This window comes from Dromiciops gliroides, chromosome 4 (genome assembly GCF_019393635.1).
Source record: "Dromiciops gliroides isolate mDroGli1 chromosome 4, mDroGli1.pri, whole genome shotgun sequence".
Taxonomy (NCBI): domain Eukaryota; kingdom Metazoa; phylum Chordata; class Mammalia; order Microbiotheria; family Microbiotheriidae; genus Dromiciops; species Dromiciops gliroides.
In genome coordinates this window covers 116,986,425-117,006,108 of record NC_057864.1, presented here as the reverse complement: position 1 = coordinate 117,006,108, position 19,684 = coordinate 116,986,425, and the positions used below count along the sequence as shown (strand labels likewise).

General features: G+C 37.1%; 1 protein-coding gene across 1 annotated transcript in view; it reads left to right on the top strand.

The window, feature by feature from the left end:
* Nucleotides 1-19,684, top strand: part of USH2A (usherin) — a 1,082,898-nt gene that overhangs the window by 804,892 nt on the left and 258,322 nt on the right. Inside the window, exons 45-46 of the mRNA XM_044004202.1 lie at nt 900-1,102; nt 4,865-4,977. Coding sequence (XP_043860137.1) covers nt 900-1,102; nt 4,865-4,977 — 316 coding nt within the window. The remainder of the gene's footprint in view (nt 1-899; nt 1,103-4,864; nt 4,978-19,684) is intronic.

Sequence of the window (19,684 nt, the reverse complement as noted above, 5' to 3'; positions counted from 1 at the left end):
CAGTCACAGAGAAAATTTGCCTATGAGTCATTTCCAAGCCAGTTAGCAAGAGGGAGGGAGTAGGGAAGCAACTTGTGAATCTGAAATGTGGCCAGAATAGGCTTTCTAATCTTTTTTGCTTTATAAAGTCTCATTATAAACATTATAATATCATTACCTCCCAAGCAAGCGTTCCAGGTCATTAACAGAGCACTTTTAAGTGCAGATCTCATTTCCCTTTGTGGTGTCAAAGGTCAGCACCTTTTGTTTATAAAATAGCATTGATCACAAGGACAATTTTTCAACTAGTTAAAATGGGTTCTTATGATAAAAATAGGTCTTTGTATAGTTATTTCTGACATGCTTGAATAATTGTGTAATTTAACGCTAAGCAAGTTTTTTCTAGTGTTGGATTTCATCATTACCTATGGTAATCAACATTCAAAATCATTTACATAATGACAATATTGCATTATTACTTCATATTGCTTAAGTTATAAGGCTAGTAATATCAATGATTGTTTTTCATGTTCCTCTAGAATGTTTTGTATATTTTGTATTAGGAATATATATTTTTTAAAAATTAACCCTGGGGGCTGGAAAGATGGTAAAGAAGAGGTAGATAATAGATATGTGTTGGCAGTGCCGATGGGTGAATAATTTATCCCACTGGCCACATTTCACTGAAGATTAACACTATGCTGGTGGTATAAAGCATTTTACCACCAGTTCTCATGGTTTCTAACTGAGAGTATAATAAGCCAATTTACAGAGGACTACAGACTGTGATAACTTCATCAGAGGAAAGCAGATAAGCAGGGAACCCTTTGCTAAACCTAATTACTAATCTGGATTTAGTTAAACAAGTGCTTTTTCAGAGACAGCTGGAGTTTATTCAGTTTTTTTTCCTTTAATTCTAGAGCCTCAGGGCATGCTTCCTCCAGAGGTTGTCATCATCAACAGTACAGCTGTACGTGTCATCTGGACATCGCCTTCCAACCCAAATGGTGTTGTCACTGAGTATTCTGTCTATGTAAATAATAAGCTCTACAAGACTGGCATGAATGCGCCTGGGTCTTTCGTTCTGGGAGACCTGTCTCCATTCACTATCTATGACATACAGGTTAGAACATTGCTTTTTGATAGTTAAGCTTGTGGGTATCATAAATAAAACATGCTGGCCTCTGTCTCAGGGTGGATATCTTTTTGTCTTGATTGGGTAAGGGGTGTCTAGGGGCAGGAAAGGAGGGAAACTGATTGGGATGAAATTGACTTGCTTTTGGGCAAACATTTGGGTCTCTTTGCAGAGAAGATTATGATGGTGAGGATATAAAAAGACAGAGGTGATGATGATATTTTTCTATCCAGGCAAAAATGAAGGCATCTAATTATTTAGAGATGGTCCCACCAAGTAAGGTACCTTCAATTCTTGCTACTTTTACTGCTATAGGTACCTAAAGATGACAGAGCAAAGCTGCAGCCTGATTGAATGCTCCCACAGTTAGAAGTCCCATGAGGCTGGCAGCATCACGTCATCGGAGGGTCCCTGGTTCCAGAGACAGAGGACCATGAGTGGCTATCCTGGCTCTGTTGCTTACTTCCTGAGAGACTATGAGGAGTCCCTTAACCCTTTGGAGTCTCAGTTGTCTCTGAAAATCAAGAGGCTTGGAATTGACTTGAAGCTTTCAATCTAATTACTGATAAAAAGGACACAAAGTCCCTCACTTGCACCCAATTAATGGAATTCATAAGCAAACTGACATTTACAGCTTTATAAAATCCAAACTCAGCAAAGCATATTTCCTGTCCTCTTTGAGGTTATGATCTAAACTAAAAAGGCAAAGAGAGGCAATGTGATACAGTAGCACAGTGCTTGCCACAAAATGTTAAATAGATGTTCTATCTTTTACCTATCTATCTCATTCTTTCTATCTAGAAATTTATCTATAGGAAATTGGCATTTATATAGTACTTACTATAGGCACCACACTAAGCACTTTACAAATATTACCTAGTCCAATCATCACAACAACCCTGTGAGGCAGGTGCTATTATTACCCCTATTTTCCAGGTAAGGAAACTGAGGCAGACAGAGGTTCAATGACTTTCCCAGGGTCACAGAACTAGTAGGTGTCTGACTCCAGGCCCCATGCTCTATCCACTGTGCCATCTTGCTACCTCAGTGAAAAGAACACTGGATTTTTTAATCAGAACACCTTAGTTTTAGTTCCAGCTTTGTTGAGGTCTGGTTTTATGTTCTTCAACAAATCACTTAATGGTGTGGGCCTCAGTTTCCTCAACTGTAAAACTGAGAGAGCTGGATAAAATCATTTCTAAGGCCTCTTCCAGGTCTAAAGTTAGGTTACAACCTATGAAGTAAAATAGGAGAGTGGAAACACAGTATTTAAAGCTATTTTAGTCTTGTCTCAAACAAACATTCAGTCAACAATACTCAAATATTTATTGAGCAATGACTGTGTATAAATTATCATTGAGGATCGAGTGAAGTATAAAATATGGTCCTTGCCCTCAAGAAATTTATACGCTGACTTGAGAAATAAGACCTATTGCTCTATGACATAATAAAAAGATAATTAACAATACAAGGCAGTATATGATAAGCACAAAATGATTAACATAGAAAATAAGTGCTATAGTTCAACAGCTACATATAATATTTACACAATTAATAGAAGTTGGAAAACCTGAACCTATTCACTAACATTCCTTGTGGCTTGGAAAATGATTTTCAGAAAATCATTAGGCCATTAATGATTTATAAACAGACTTTTAAACATGCCCAGGGAGCTGCCTATTTGAAGAATTCCTCTTAACAAATGAAGAATCTCTTTGTAATGGGAATAATATCTATTTTCATCTGTAAATATGGATTGTTTTATATCCTTTTTTTTTAAATCCACATTTGTAACCTGCATATGGAAAATGGAATTTGATATGTCAGTAGAACAATTAGTACTCTTCAAATTAGAGTCTTTTTCCTTTGTTTTGCTATAAATGAAAGAGATTTCCCCCCATTCTCTCACATTCCAAATATAGGCCTTTGTAGGAAATATTCACATATAGGTACCATTAATATTTAGATGATGTGGTTAAGCTCCCTTATTGTATGTAACATAGCCTGCCTTTTTACTAATACTAATGAGGTCTTCTGGTCTTTAATTCTATTGAAGTTACAGTGTATTTTAATTTTTTTTTCAGTTAGGTTTAATTCTCTTAGACCTATGAAATCAGGCCATCTTGGTAGAGTTTGCTTATGTACTAAAAATTGCCTCAGGTTGCCACAAGATATAAATAAATGTTTCTGATAACTGCAGCAGATTTTTCTGTTCCAGTCCACATTGAAGCACAAGATTTCCCTATGAATATGATGACTTTGAAAAGGAAATAGAGAAACATTCAGATTTTTGAAATAGTGACAAAAATAGAGAGACATGGTTCATTAGGGAGGATAAGTATTAACGGCCATACTTTTTCAGGAAAATTGGTGTCCTCTAGCCTCTTCTTATTTCAATAGTTTAGCTAGTAAGCCCTGGAAGAAGAAGGCCTCCTCTCTTTCTAAATCTTTCTTGTTGTGTCTCTTTTCACAGGCACACAGATAGGTGCTTTCTCTTCCCTTCTCTTCTCTTCTCTTCTCTTCTCTTCTCTTCTCTTCTCTTCTCTTCTCTTCTCTTCTCTTCTCTTCTCTTCTCTTCTCTTCTCTTCTCTTCTCTTCTCTTCTCTTCTCTTCTCTCCTCTCCTCTCCTCTCCTCTCCTCTCCTCTCCTCTCCTCTCCTCTCCTCTCCTCTCCTCTCCTCTCCTCTCCTCTCCTCTCCTCTCCTCTCCTCTCCTCTCCTCTCCTCTCCTCTCCTCTCCTCTCCTCTCCTCTCCTCTCCTCTCCTCTCCTCTCCTCTCCTCTCCTCTCCTCTCCTCTCCTCTCCTCTCCTTTTCTCTTCTCTTCTTGCTCTTCTATTTTCTTTTTCTCATAACGGTTCTCTCCTTCCTTCCCATTTTTTCTCTTCTCTTCTCATTTCTTTCTATCCTCCCTCTCTTCCATCCCTTCTTATCTTTTCCTCTCTCTTCTTATCCCTTTCCCCCTCCTTTCTCTCCTTCACCCTCTTACCCTCTCTTATTCCCTCCCTTTCTCTCCTCTCCTTTCATTTCCTCTCTTTCTCTCCCTCTCTCTTCAGCAGTTTATAAACATATATCTTTATCTTTCCTCCATTTTACCCATTGTGTTACTTTTGGGTTGCTAATGCTTGATGGACCCCATTTCCAATTATCAGTTATTCCATCCTCCTTGGTTTTTATTCAGATTAAGTCACAGAATTAAGGGGGTGAATGATGATTTTCTACTGTGATTAGAGTAAAAATACAATTGCAGCTGGAACAAATGGATATAAAATAGCTCAGCCATAGTGGGAAACCTCTCAAGGCTTCATTTTTCTTCTAGTCCACATTAGCATTGAAGCTATTTATTGTAAAATGTCAAGTCTTACGGAAGATATCATCATTACCCTACTTTGGTTATAGATCTAGAGAGTGGTATGTAGTGATAACCTATTATGCTTGCAAAATGTTGCCTAGGCTTCTGTCATTTTTTGAGTCTGCTCAGAGTAGATTAATGTCTGTCTTTCTTTGAGTGGGAGCAATCCAGAGACTAAACAGCACCATGTTAAGGACTGAACAAATTGTAATGGGCCCAGTTCTGACCTCCGATGTGGGCTCACCTCACTAAAGAAGATTGCCATCAAAAACTCTTACTTACTAAGCACCCAGAGAATGCATGACACTACGAAATGCTTATGGAATGAGGGCAGAATTAATTCCCTACACATCTGTGGCACTGAAAAAATGTTGGATGTAATCATTAAAAAAATTCTTACAGGTTGAAGTCTGTACCAAATATGCTTGTGTGAAGAGCACAGGAACAAAAATCACCACAGTAGAAGATACACCATGTAAGATAGAAGCACCCAAAATACATATAATCAGCTCAAGGTACTGTTTAATTTTTTAATTGACAGAATTCATGTTAATTATATTTTTCTATAATAAAGCATTATTCTATTAATATTCTATTAGTTATACCTCTGACCCCATATAACCCACGGGGGTTAAACAAGTAATAGAATTTAGAAATATTCCCTTTAGGTATTTTGTGATAAAGTTGGGTATAAATCAAATTTACCATATCATTGCCAAAATAAAAACAGTAGCAGAAATTCACATTAGGCTAATTTGTTGTTATTCAGTCATGTTTCAGTTGTGTCTTACTCTTCCTGACTCCAATTGGGTTTTTTTGGCAAAGATGCTGAAGTGGTTTGCCATTTCCTTCTGCTCATTTTACAGATGCAGACACTGAGGCAAACAGGATTAAGTGACTTGTCAAAGGTCACCCCTAGGAAGTGTCTGAGGCCAAATTTGAACTAAGGAAGATGAGTTTTCCTGACTCCAGTCCTGGCACTCTATGTACTTGTGCCACCTAGCTACATAGTGCTTATACACTACTCATTCTCATTTGATCCTGCAAATAACCCACTGAAGTCAATAGTATTGGCATAATGGTCTCTCTTTTATATATGGGGAATCTAAGTGATTTACCCAAGATTAACAGGTAGTAAATAATGAAATAAAGATTCAAACTCAGTTTGTTTGAGATTTCTTTCCACTACTCCATGAAGTCATGTTGCTTCCTCTTCTGCTAATTGTTCCTCATGAGGTAGGGCCCTTAACTTTTAAGATGTGAGCTTCTTATACTGTCTAACCATTACCCCCTCTCTTTTCTCTCAAGGAGTTAATGATCTGAAAACTAGCTCCTGAAGGAAGGAAAACACATTCCCTATTGATATGAATTCAAACACTGAATATGCCATTTATTAGCGATGTGATGTTGGACAAGTCACTTAACCTTTCTGTGTCTTAGTTTCTTTAGCTATAAAGTGAGGGAGTTGGATTAGATGATCTCTGAATTCGCTTACAGGTATAAATATTATGCTTTTATGATCCTTTATGAAGGAATTTCATGATGAATCCTTCTGTAAAGCAAAATACTCACTATATTCTTTAAAGACAGGCACTATGTTGCTTTTCATCTTTATATCCCTATTGCTTAGTGATATAACTTCAGACGGTAGATGCTTAATAACTGTTAGTTGAATTTTAAATTGCTACATAAAATCTACATGTTTGAATCACCCACATCAGTGCTACCAGTTTGTTTAGCATTTCTTTTTTGGTCTCAATGTCATATGATTCCTAGAATTTCAGAAACATGATCATGTGAGTTTTGACCAGTGTATTTTAGCACTAAAAAAACTGAAGTTTAACCTCCAGTTCTCCAAAGACCAAATGGGAATATAATCACTTCAACCCACCATATTGAGTTAACTGTGAAAACAGGCTATGATCATTCTTTTTCTAATTTATATTTTATGATCATTCTTAATATTAACCTTTGTTGATTTATAACCTGGATCAGTCATTTTCTGTCATGAAGCATGAGTTGATCCATTTGTGGAAGAACAATAAATTTGTTCATGGAACTCTACAATCTAAAATTTTGAGGTCTCTTCCCAAGTTGGGTCTTGATATTCCTGGGCTGATTAAGAAGAACAGTGGCTATTATCACTGAAGAGATAAACTTGATTGTAAGCTCCTTAAAATCAGGGCTCTACCTTGCACAGTTGTTGAGAATTAAGTAAATGATCAGTAAACACTGATTTATTGATTGGCAATACATCTAATGCAGAGGGTCAGGGGTGAAGCCATGATGGAGTTGAGTCTCTGCATAGATTATGTTACCTGGATTATATGCTATATGTGAACCTCTAAAATTTCAGGTTGAGAAACTTAATGTGAAAAGCCAGTGGTCTGGTATAAGATAAAGATAGAAAAAAAGAAAAATATATAGAGATAGAAATAGACAATATGGGAAGATTGATCATATGGAAATGCACACACATCCTATAAAGCAATACAAGATCTGAATCAATGACTCAGTCACTCCATCCAACTAGGGTGACTCCATCCACCACAACACAACAATGGAGATATTTGTCATCCATTGTCTTTGTTGCCCAGTTAATGGGTGAATTGACCCTTTTCGTCACAGAAGTTCTTCTTGTCCTTGAACACTCTAAATAGCCTCAACCAACCTGGTGGCAGGCCATATTAGTAGCTTGGAACATTTCTTTTACTACTTGTGGTCAATCCACAGTACAAATAATTCCATAGCAGAGAACAAAGAATTGACTAAAGCCCTTTGTTTTCCGTTTTCCTTCTAGTATAATTCTTTTTCTATAAAGGAATTTCTTGTAGCTGACTATGTGTTATATGAAGGAAAAGTAACGCTTTGAAACTACATTGACTTCTTTAAATAACAAAGTAAAATTAGAAAATTACATTTGTATAGCACTTTAAAGTTTGCAAAGTGCATTACAAATAGTATTCACTTGATGCTCACAACAACCTTGCAAAGGAGGTTCTATCATTATCCCCATTTTGCAGATGAAGAAACTGTGACAAAAAGAGGTTAAATGACCTGACCAGGGCTACACAGCTAGTGTCTGAAGTCATATTTGAACTCAAGTCTTTTGACTCTATATTCACTGTTCTACTTCAGCATTTAGCTGCACTTCCACAAAAGAGTAGAGAGTCCAGATTCAAAACATTTATTTTCAATGGTTAGACTTAGGATCATTAACTTTTAATGTTATTTTTAAAGATGTAGGTGAATTATCATTGAAGTTAGGAAATTTATTTAAAAAAAAAAACAGAAACTTTTGCAAGAATAATTATTATTAATTTAGGATGCTAAATAGAGACTGACAGGCATATGAAAGGAACATTCCAGTTGTATAGTAATAATGGACTTCCATGTCACAGCAATGAAATGGAAGTCAGAAAGAGCCAAGTTTCAGTTTCAGCCAGGCCTTTTTACCTTGAACAAATCATTTATATTCTCTAGACTTTGGATGCTGCATTTTTGAAATGAAGAGGATTGGACTAAATGATTTATGATCTCCTTTCAGCACTAATATTCAATGCATCCCTGTTTCTATGATTCTTTAAATTATCTCCAAAATATTTAACCTCCTAAAAATTCTTATTTGGAAATCAATCTCTCTCTCTCTCTCTCTCTCTCTCTCTCTCTCTCTCTCTCTCTCTCTCTCTCTCTCTCTCTCTCTCTCTGCATTTCTCCTGGAGCTATTGGCAATTTTTTCAGTAGCAAAACCAGAATAAGTTTGGCAAAAGGGAGCCACAGCCAGATATTGGCATGGAATGACTTCCTTTACTTCAAAAGATCTATGAGAGCTAAACTGCATTTTCCAAAGGCCTGACTATAACTAGTGAGTAGAGGTTGCCAAGCCATTTATCCAAATTACACCAAACACTAAAGCAGTTAGCCTCCTGTGTGCATGTTATTGTTGATGTAATTTCATTATACTTCTGGCAATGTGGACTTGTTAGTTACGTATCTGTTGGGGTGGGAGTGGGGTCTCTTTTGATTTTAACAACAAACAAAATCAAGTGTGAAAGCCTTCAGGAAAATGACAAATGACTGGATTTATTTCCATATCCCTTGAATTGAATTTGATTTTTGTTCTTTTTTTTTTCATCATTCATATAAATTCATAGGCTCATAGACTTAGAAAGGGAGTTAGAAAAGTTAGAAAGGGAGATCAGAGGTAAACTGATTCAGTAAATAGAAAACTGGTGCCTGGAATTAGGAAGACCTGAGTTCAAATTCAGTTCAGGTACTTCAGACACTTAAATTCTGTTTTCCTCAGTTTCCCCATCTTTAAAATGGGGATATATAATAATACTCAGGGTTGATTTGATGAATGAGTTAACATAAGGTGCTTTGCACTATAGCTGGCATAAAGTAGGTGCTGTATAAATGATAGTTATTATTATTATTGTTGTTAATTATTATTAATCTAGCCCAACCTCATTTTGCAAATGATGAAACTAAGGGTCAATAGGATAAAGTGACATATCCAAGGACATACAAGGTGTAAGTGATAGAATCAGATTTCAAAACCAGATTCTCAGACTCCAAATTTACCTTGTTCCCACCATTCTCTGTTGTCTCCTTAGATTCCATTTTTATTCTGGTAAAATGTAATTGTTGGGTAAAAGTAAGATGGCCATTTGGGGAGCCACATTTACAGATAGAATCAAAGATTGTCTGACAATAAGAAGTCAATTCTACTTCTCATCTTTGTTTAATTTACTTCTGCTTTTGTGTTGGTTTTGGCAAAAAAGAAAGAAAGGAAATCCTAGATACCTAGGTGTATTTCTGCTATTAAATATACAAGCAAGAAAATGTCAAAATGTATGAATGTAAAAAGACACATCCTTTCAGTTTATCATCCCTTTATTCAGACACAGGTACTGTTTCTATATTGCCTCTTCCCTACTTGTCATATAATCATCAGCTGTTCTTATATCCCAAATGAATACTAACTACAGATCGATTGCCCGGACATGTCTGGCCATGGCCTACACGTGCCCTGGGTAGTTCATTTATTTGCCATGGTGGATTTGCTAGAGTGGAATTTAATCAATAGCTAATTCATTAATTCTGGTCCTCGAGTATGTCGGGACTGTGCAGTATAGAGATGGCTGGCTGGCTTGGGCTTTGATTGAAATATGACAAACACTACAGCTGACAGCTTCACTGGGCACTGGGCTGCATATAAATTTCACTTATTTATTTTCAGTAAAAGGGATAAGCTGGGAAATGAATATCGGTTTGTATAAACAAGGGGGACATTTTAATACATAACTGCCAGAGGACCAAAATGTATGATTTCCGGACTTTGTGCTCAGGGAGAAGCAGAAAGAGAAGGCAGATCATGCCATTTATTGCCTTTAATTGGGGGTCTAGCAGCTCCTTTCATTTCCCATAAGTTTGGGGCTGTATTATTGATGAGAAGGCTGAGGGATCGTGTCTTTGTAGCATTCACAAATAATTGTTTTAAAATTTGCCTCCAGGTACCAAATGACATAAATGATCATTTCGCCTACCAACTTTTTAGAAGTCTTTATGATAGCAATGCAGTCTGGGTACTTCTAAATGAAGGTTAGACCACAATTGCCATTATAAATCCCCTTTTATTTGGAAGTTAATAACTCACCTGCAGGCTGAAGTGTGGCACCAAAGGTCAGCTCAGGAACAAATAGTTTGCCTTTATTATTTGAAAAAAAGTCCATGCAGAGTTTTGAGGTTCTTGGCTTTTCTATACCATATAGATGTGGATCAGGCCAGCTCTGCTAACTAGCATCACTTTCCCCCAGTTGCTTCCAGTGATTACTCAGCTCCCTTGTTACCTTGCCAGGTTTTTTTTTTTTTTACAATTTGGAAGAATTAGTTAAATATCTCAATAACTATCTTGCTACCTCGTCAATGTTTTTCTTACAATATGGAAAAATGACTTAAATATTTTAATAACTAGAAAAATCAGGTTGAATTATAAAGAAAAGAATAACAAATCCTCTTCCTTACTTCAAGATTCCCGACTCAACGACAACACCTAATCAGGAATATTAACAGAGACATTCCAATTTGTCCTTGGCAGACAACTTTGAAATTTTAATATCAAATTAAATCTTTCACTCTGCTATTTGAAAACATGGAAGAATCTCAAAAAAAATTGTCAGGATGCATTGGATGTTATTGCATGAATCCAACCTTCTGGATACACTTTATGTCACAAGTTCTTAGTGGATCATTATCATCACCAGGGCCAGTGGACTCTGACTTACCAAAAAGTATTTATTTAGTCCATATCTGTGTAAAGGAGAGACTGGTTGAGATTTGTGCTTCCTACTTGTGGCAAGAACTTAAAATCTAATTTCCCTATCAGTTCAAGAACATGATTCTGAAATATAGTTAGAGAAAGAGGAAATGACCCTGCAAGCCCAATTGGCCTATAGAAAAGATTTAAAAGGACATGATAATTGTCCTTAAGTATTTGAGGGGCTATCAGTGAAAAAGAGAATGGCTTTTTTTTCTTGGTCCCAAAGGATGACTACAATTGATGGATGAGAATTTTAGAAAAGGCAATTCTGTTTGGGTAGAAGGAAAAACATCCTGATTATCAGAGGGTGGGTGCTAAAAGTAGAATGAGATGCTATTTGAGGTCATGCATTTCTCATCACTGAGGCTTTCCAATTGTAATCTGTATTACCATTCCTTAGAAATATATAGAGCTCTCCTATTGAGGTGTGAGTGAAACTAGATGATCATATAATTATAAATGCTTACTTCACAAAACAAGCCAACGTGGGCAAAGCATTAGAATCCCACATAAAGTCTTATCTAGACACCACTCTTATCTTTCATTGTCTCTCATATTTCATGTGTTTATTTTTATTAATTAACAATCCCTTTACGTTTCTTCATTATCATAGTCATCAGGTGTGTGCAATATTCCACCTCCCTCAGGAATTCCCAGATGTGGGGGCAGAAGCTTATGTATGTAGTAAAAATGGAAGGCTTTGCTTATTTTTCTCTCCTGATGGTTCTAGGTGCAATGTCTTCTTCAGTCCTTTCACCTGTAATCTTCATTCTATGAAATACCCATGACAGCACTCCTGCTTCAAGCCCTGTACTTCTCATACAATAGATTCCTGATCATCTACCAGTGAGGAAGGATTGATAGTATGGGAGCTTTGATGAACTCTGACTAAGGATTTTGTGGAAAGATTGTTTGATTATGCATTAATTAGACCAGATGATCCCTGAAGTCTCTGCCAACTCAAAGATTCTTTGATTCTATGACTATGATTATAGTGGTGGGGGAAGAATAGCTTCCAAATATCAAGGGTAAGACCAAAGTTAGGCGAAAAAATGGAATTTTCTGGAAAATAGTGTGAACAGAGTTATGAAACTAAAATTCAGGAAAATGTAAGGTGACTTCAATCTCATTGGAGTTATAAAATAAAACATATATAAGGATACTACTCAAAGGTATACGTATATGTTAATTTTGGTTATCTGACTAGAGGAAGTATAAACCCATTAATACTTTTGACAGCAACTCCTTCTCTAAGACGGTATGGCTATGTCACTATTGAGAACTTTCAAAAGGGGAAATTGCCTTCAACTGCAGATCAGTATAGGAAAATATTGCCACTTTCTACTTCTACCACAAAATGGCAATGTGGTTTTGAGTAGGGCAAGGGAAACACAGTGGAAAAAGACCTCTTAAGCTCTTGGAGCACTCCCTCTGTTGCAATGGGTCATTCTAAATATTTTAGAGACTCAAGTGGTCAGAATGGTGATCTGTCATATATAATGATCTGGTGACAAACTTAAGATAGTATTTTAGCAGCACCATGAATGAACATTATCAGAAGATGCCTCTTAGCTCTTCACAGCAAAAAGTATCAACCTTTTATGATTCCATCTTAAACTCTTAAAAAATGTGATTTGTTCTAAAAATTCCAGATTTTTACAATAAAATTGCTTTCTTTAACTTTTTATAGTGTACTACAAATTATTTTTGGCCACGGCACATTTTGTGAAAAAAAAACAACAGCATGGCAAATTAAAACAAACACCCAAATCTACTGTTGTTCTGAAAAATATCATATCTTGGAATGTTAGATTTATAAATGATTAAAGATGGCTGGCATATCCTAATGAATGACAAATTTATAGATATTTTAGCATTAGAATGGGCCTTAGCTGCCATTTAATCTAACCCACTTCCAAATAGGAATCCCCACTACTTTGTTCACATCATCCTGAAGGAATGAGAGACCTGCCAATTGAGAGGAAATAGACTCATTTCCCAAGACATATGAAGGTGATAAGAGCCACTTGAGTTTATTAAATGGGGGGGGGGGTGATATATCAGACCTGCATTTTAGGAAAATCACTTTAGTGGATGAATGGAGGATGAATTAGTATTTGAAGAGACTCAAGGCAAATAGACCCACCAGAAGGGTATTTCAGTAATCAAGGCATGAAGTGAGAAGGTTCTATACCATAACAGTAGCAGTGTCAGAAGAAAGAAGAGTGCATACTCAAGAGCTGTTGCAAAGTGAAATCGACAGACCTTGGTAGTAGCTTAGATATAGAGAGCGAGAAATAGTGAAGAATCAAGAATAATTTCTCAGTTGGGAGTCAAAGGGATTAGAGGGATGGTGTTGTCTTCAAAAGCAATGGGAAAGGTAGGAGTTGGTAAGGGTTTGCTAGAAAGCTAATGAGTTTCATTTTGGACGTGCTGATTTTAAGATGTCTATTGACTTTCACTTCAAGATCTCTGAAAGGCAGTTGGAGATGTAAGATGGGAGGTCAGAAGATAAGCTAGGGTAGATGGATAGATTGGAGAATAGTTAGCATGGAGATGGTAATTAAATCTATGGGAGTTGATGAAATCACCAAGTGAAGTAGGATAGAGAGCCTGTGTCCTTCCCTCACCTGGGCCCCTGCTATTCAAGCCTACCTCCTGGTTTTTAGCAGGGGTGAAAAATCCAAGTTCTGCCTCAGCACCAGCATAGACCCCTGTAGTCTCCCTCCTTCCCAGGGTTCAGCCCTCTCATCAGACTGTGAGCTTAGTTCCAGACAACACTAGCGCTTCAGCTGATTCAGAGGTTCTGTGGGTCTCCTTCTCTGATGAGGCCTTCATGGGACTGGATCTGTGTCAGGGTGACTGTGGGGTTGGGCTCAACTCCTGTATCAGCACAGCAGCTCCCTTCTTCTGACCTTCCAAGCCATTCTTCCTTTTTGTCATTTTTACCATTCCACACCCTCCCACCCTCATACCTTGGGGTAGTGGTAGTGGTGACCAGAGAGACATCTACTGATGTAGGCAAGCATGAGTATCATCCCATACTTCTTTGGGACAAATTTCTAAGTATGAAAGACTAAAAAGAAGCTTCAGCTAGTCTTCTTCTTTTTCCCCACAAAGAATAATGCTTCTGGCTGGTAGACTTTCATGTAATGGGTGTTCTCCAATATCTTGATGTTTAAACTGCTGTAACAGTCCTTGTGGCCATACCTGAACTCCCAAGAGTATCTTGTCTGGAATCCTAGATTCACCAAATGAAGTAGAATAGAGAAGAGAAGAGAGCTCAGGACAGTATGGTTTAGGATACCAGTGGTTTGGGGACGTTATCTGGATGAGGGTCCAGCAAAGGAGATAGAGAACGAACAATCTGGTAGGTAGGAAGAGAAGCAATAGAGGATGGAGTCTTAAAAATTGAAACAGAATAGACCATCAAGGAGGAGAATGTGATCAACACTATTAAAGTCTTCAGGGTGAGGGAATGGGGGAGTCAAGAAGAATGAGGATTGAGAAAAGCTTGTTGGATTTGATAACTAAGAGATCATTGGAGGGCACAGTTTCTATGGAATGATGAGGGTTAGAGGAAGAAAGGAAAGAGAAAGAATAAGAATTTATATAGCACCTACTATGTTCCAGGCACTGTGCTAAATTCTCTACAAATATTATCTCATTTGATTATCACAGTAATTCCGAGAGGTGCTGTTATTATCTTCATTTTACAATTGAGGAAACTGGGGCAGCTAGGTGGCACAGTAGATAGAGCACCATCCCTGGATTCAGGAGGACCTGAGTTCAAATCTGACCTCAAACACTTGACACTTACTATCTGTGTGACCCTGGCAAGTAACTTAACCCTCATTTCCCCACCAAAAAAGAGGAAACTGAAGCACCCTGAGATTAAATGAGCCAAGATGGCAGAGAGAAGCCAGCAAGTTGAGCTCTGCTTCAGTTCCCTCAAAAAGTACATTAAATCAAGCCTCTAAACATATTCTGAAACTACAGAACCTACAAAAAGACAGAGAGACACAATCTTCCAACCTGAGATAATTTAAAAGACTTCAGGAAAGGTTGGTCTCACTTAGGGGGGGGGGCACAATGCACCTCAGCTCAGTGCAGCGTGGAGGGGGTCAAGACAAGTCAGTGGGAAGCTATACACCACAGCAGAGCAACTGAGGCCTCTTGATCCTGGCTGAGCATGTTGGTGGTTCAATGGGCCAGTGGTGAGATCCACCAGCACCAGCTGAGAGGGCAGGTTGCCAGCTAGTGGACCACCTACAGGATGGGTGCAACCAGGCCTGGCCATCCCAGCATGCACCAGGAGCAAGCACAGGGAGCAAGCCCAGGGTGGTGAGAAATCCACAAACCATAGAGGCCTTAGAGTAGAAAGCCAGCAACACGGCCCCTATCTCCCAGCACAAGAAGCTTGAAACAGTGACCCTGGTGCCCAAGGAGTGGACCTCGACTTTAAAAAATAATAATAAACTGCAATATGAGTAAGAAACAAAAAAGATCTCTCACCATTGAGAGCTTCTGTTTTGACAGGAAAGAACCAAACAGAAACTCAGATGAGGACATTACTCTCAAATTGCCTACATATGAAGCCTCAAGAGGGAAGATGAATTGGTCTCAAGACGAAAAAGCCTTCTTGGAAGAGCTCAAAAAGGATGTTAAAAATCAATTGAGAGAGGTAGAAGAAAAATGGGGAGAGAAATGAAAGCAACACAAGAAAATTGTGAAAAAAGAATCAGCAGCTTGGAAAAGGAAGGACAAAGATTGACTGAAGAAAAACAATTCCCTAAAAAATTCATTTGGCCAAATGGGGAAAAAGGTGCATAATCTCACTGAAGAAAACAATGCCTTAAAAATTCAAATTGGACAGTTGGAAGGTAATGACTCCATGAGACACCAGGAATTAGTCAAACAGAATAAAAAGAATGAAAAAATAGAAGAAAACATGAAATGCCTCACTGGAAAAACAACTGACCTGGAAAACAGATCCAGGAGAGACCATTTGAGAATCATTGGACTGCCTAAAAGCCATGATCAGAAAAAAGAGTCTAGACACCATATTCCAGGAAATTATTAAGGAGAACTGTCCTGATATTATAGAATCAGAGGATAAAATCATTGTTGAAAGAATCCACTGATCACCTTCTGAAAGACATCCCAAAAGGAAAACTCCACGGAATATTGTAGCCAAATTCCAGAATTATCAGGTGAAGGAGAAAATACTCCACGCAGCCAGCAAGAAATAATTTAAATATCATGGAGCCAGGAGTCAGGATTGCTCAGGACCTGGCAGCTTCAACATAAAAGAATGGAAAGGCTGGGAATATGATATTCTGAAAGGCAAAGGAGCTTGGATTGCAGCCAAGACTCTATTTCCCAGCAAAACTAAGCATTCTCTATGCCCAAAGGGCGATAAAGCTGTGCATACCCTTTGACCCAGCAATACTACTTTTAGGTCTTTTTCCCAAAGAAATCATGGAAGGGGGAAAGGGACCCACATGTACAAAAATATTTATAGATGCTCTTTATGTAGTAGCAAGGAATTGGAAGTTGAGAGGGTGCCCATCAATTGGGGAATGGCTAGACAAGTTGTGGTATATGAATACAATGGAATACTATTGCGCTGTAAGAAATGATGAGCAGGAGGAGTTCAGAGAAACCTGGAGGGTCTTGTGTGAGCTGATGATAAGTGAGATGAGCAGAACCAGAAGAACATTGTACACAGTATCATCAAAATTGAGTGTTGATCTACTGTGATGGACTATATTCTTCTCACCAATGCAATGGTACAGAAGAGTTCTAGGTAACTCATGACAGAAGAGGATCTCCAAATCCAAGAAAAAAGAAAAAAAAAGAACTGCAGAATATAGGTGCTGAATGAACCATACTATTTCTTTTGTTTTTTTTTTCTATTTTGAGGTTTTTCATCATTGCTCTGATTTTTTCTCTTATAACAGGACTAAGGCAGAAATAGGATTAATGTTATTATGTGTATAGATATATGTGTGTGTATATACATATATGTATATGTATATAGATATATAGATATAACCTATATCATATTACCTGCTGTCTAGGGGAGGGGGGAGGGACGGAGAAAAATCTGAAATTGTAAAGCTTGTATAAACAAAAGTTGAGAACTATCTCTACATGTAACTGAAAAATAAAATACCTTATAAAATTTAAAAAAACCAAAACCGAGCATTCTCTTTCAAGAGAAAAGAGGGACATTCAATGAAATAGGGGCCTTTCAAGGTTTCCTGATGTAAAGACCAGAACTGATTAGAAAATTTGATCTGAACATACAAGACTCAAGAGAAGTTTACAAGGGTAAACAGGGGGAAAAAGTTATTCAATAAGGTTAAACTGTTTACATTCCTACATGGGAAAATAATACTTATAACTCTTGAGACCTGTATATATATATTTGGGCAGACAGAATGATTATACACAGAGGGTATAAATATAAATTGTCTTTGATGTGATGATATAAAGAAAATTAAAGGGTTAAAAAGTAGTTTAGGACAAAAGGGGAGGTGGAATGGGGTGAATTACAATATATGAAGAGGTACAAAAAAGCTATTACAATAGAGGGAAAGAAGGGAGGGGTGAACATTGTTTTCAACCTTACTCTGACTAGATTTGATTCAAAGAGGGAATAACATATACGTTCATTTGGATAAAGAAACTTAGCTTATTCTTTAGGGAAGTAAAAGGGGAAGGGGAAAGGGAGGACTGATAGAAGGGAGGGCAGAATCAGGGGAGAAAAAGGTAAAGAAAAGGGATGGGGGCTGATAAAAGGGAGGGCACATTGAGGGAGGCAGGGTAAGGAGGTTAAATGACTTGACCAGGATCACACAGCTAATGTGGTTTAACTTGGATTTGAACTCAGGCTTTCCTGACTTCAGGCCCAACACTCTACTGCAGCATCACCTAGCCATCTCAAATAAGATCAAACACGATTTTAAGGTGTTAAGAAGAGAGTGAGAGGAAAGAAAGTAGAGACACTGATTGCACTGATTCCTTTTCAAGGAATATACTAGCAAATGGGCAAAAGAGATAATGCATAGACTTTTTTAAAAATCCATAGCATTGTTTTTATATTCATAACAAAATATGACCCAGTTTTTTGGGCACAATGAAAAAGCCTAATAAAGTAGTTTACTCAAGGTTTGAGCATAGTATATTACCTGACTTTGAGGTTATTGGAGAAAGGAATGTAATTTTTTTTCAGGATTATACCAAAATTGTGGGATATGGAAGAATTAGGTAAGTGGAAGGGAAGGGAATAAAAAGGGAAGTGAGAAATAAAAGACTTGTTTTATGCAAGAAGGAGAAATAAAAGGTTTCCATCAAAGCCATTACCATAGATTGGGGTATGCAAAACAGGACAAGGTAAGGGCCTCATAATAGTTTTTGTTTTGAAGAAACAAGCATCTCAGTTATTTTCTGTGTAAGATTTGTATTTACCAGAAATACATTTCACCCTCAAGATAGGAGATATATGAGTTCCCGAGGAATAGTGGCATCTAGAATGTTAGGGAGAAAAATAGATCTAATGGTAAGATGTACTTGGCTTAAGAGGGTTGATTGATCATGTGTTCTTGTTAAGGGTGGAGGGTAAGACTAAGCTTCAAGACTCAAGATGCACAGTAATTCTGATCATACTCCATTTGTTCCTCCATGAATTCATTTCTAAAAGTGAATTATATCAGAAGGAGCCCAACAGGTAAATAAGCTAAGGAAAGAAGAGATAAGTTAAGAACTATAGATACACTGATATAGAATTGGAAATTAGAAGGGTACATATACATGATAATCTAGAAGTAATACATTTCATGAGGGGCATAGAATAAAGAAAGAACATGTACAGATACAGCATATGAATAGAAAAACAGAATTCATAATAGAGTAAAAAGAGGTAGAAATAAGGATGATAATTTAAATTAATGCTTCTTAGAAATGCGGTCCCACAAGAATGTTTCTTACGCTTAAGATTTCAGGCAGGGTATAAAGGTTGGGAGTAAGGATTTTATATCATACACCTGTCTGGATGGGGAAAGGAGATGGACAAAATGGTAGGTATGGAGGGGATATAATTAAACAAATTGAAAAGAAAGATAGAATAATTTAAGTAAAGTCCAGGAATTTATCCGGAGTGGGACAGGGAAAACAGAGAATTAGACGCATCACATAGGTGGAAATAATGATTATTGGAGAAAAAAGTACTAACATAAAAATAGGAAAGGGCTAAAAATCAACACAAAAGAAATTAATGAATGAAGATATCCATGTAAAAATTGAATCTTAGCTGTGAATAAGTCAAATTAAATGAAAAAGGTGGATGAATGGCTAAGAAAAAATATCCAGCACTTTGTTGCATGTAAGAATCATTTATACAAAAACAGAAATAATAAAGGGTGATAGAGACTGGACCTGTGATTTCATTGGTTAAGGGAAACTTGAAAGAAAATATATCTTTTGCCAAACTAGGACTGTACCTTTCCTGCAATTTATAGATTTAGAGAGTTAAATTGGAACACTGAGAGATTAAGGGAGTTGTTCATTTACATGGCTATTATATGTTGAAAGCTGGGCTTGATGTTGTCTTCCTGATTCAAAGGTCAACTCTCCATATACTACATCATGATGCCTATCAAAATAAAATAAAGACACATACAAAATAAAAATGAAGCCTTGGTCCAGGCAGTCCTAAAAATATCAGGAGTTACAATTATACTCATCAGGCAAAGGAAAAATAAAAATAAACATCAAAAGATAAAAATTAATATATTATACTAAAAGGTACCATAACACCTTCTAGTAATAAAATAGTAATTATTAAAAATATTTGCACCTAATTGGCATAGTGTCTAAATTCATAGAAGAAATAC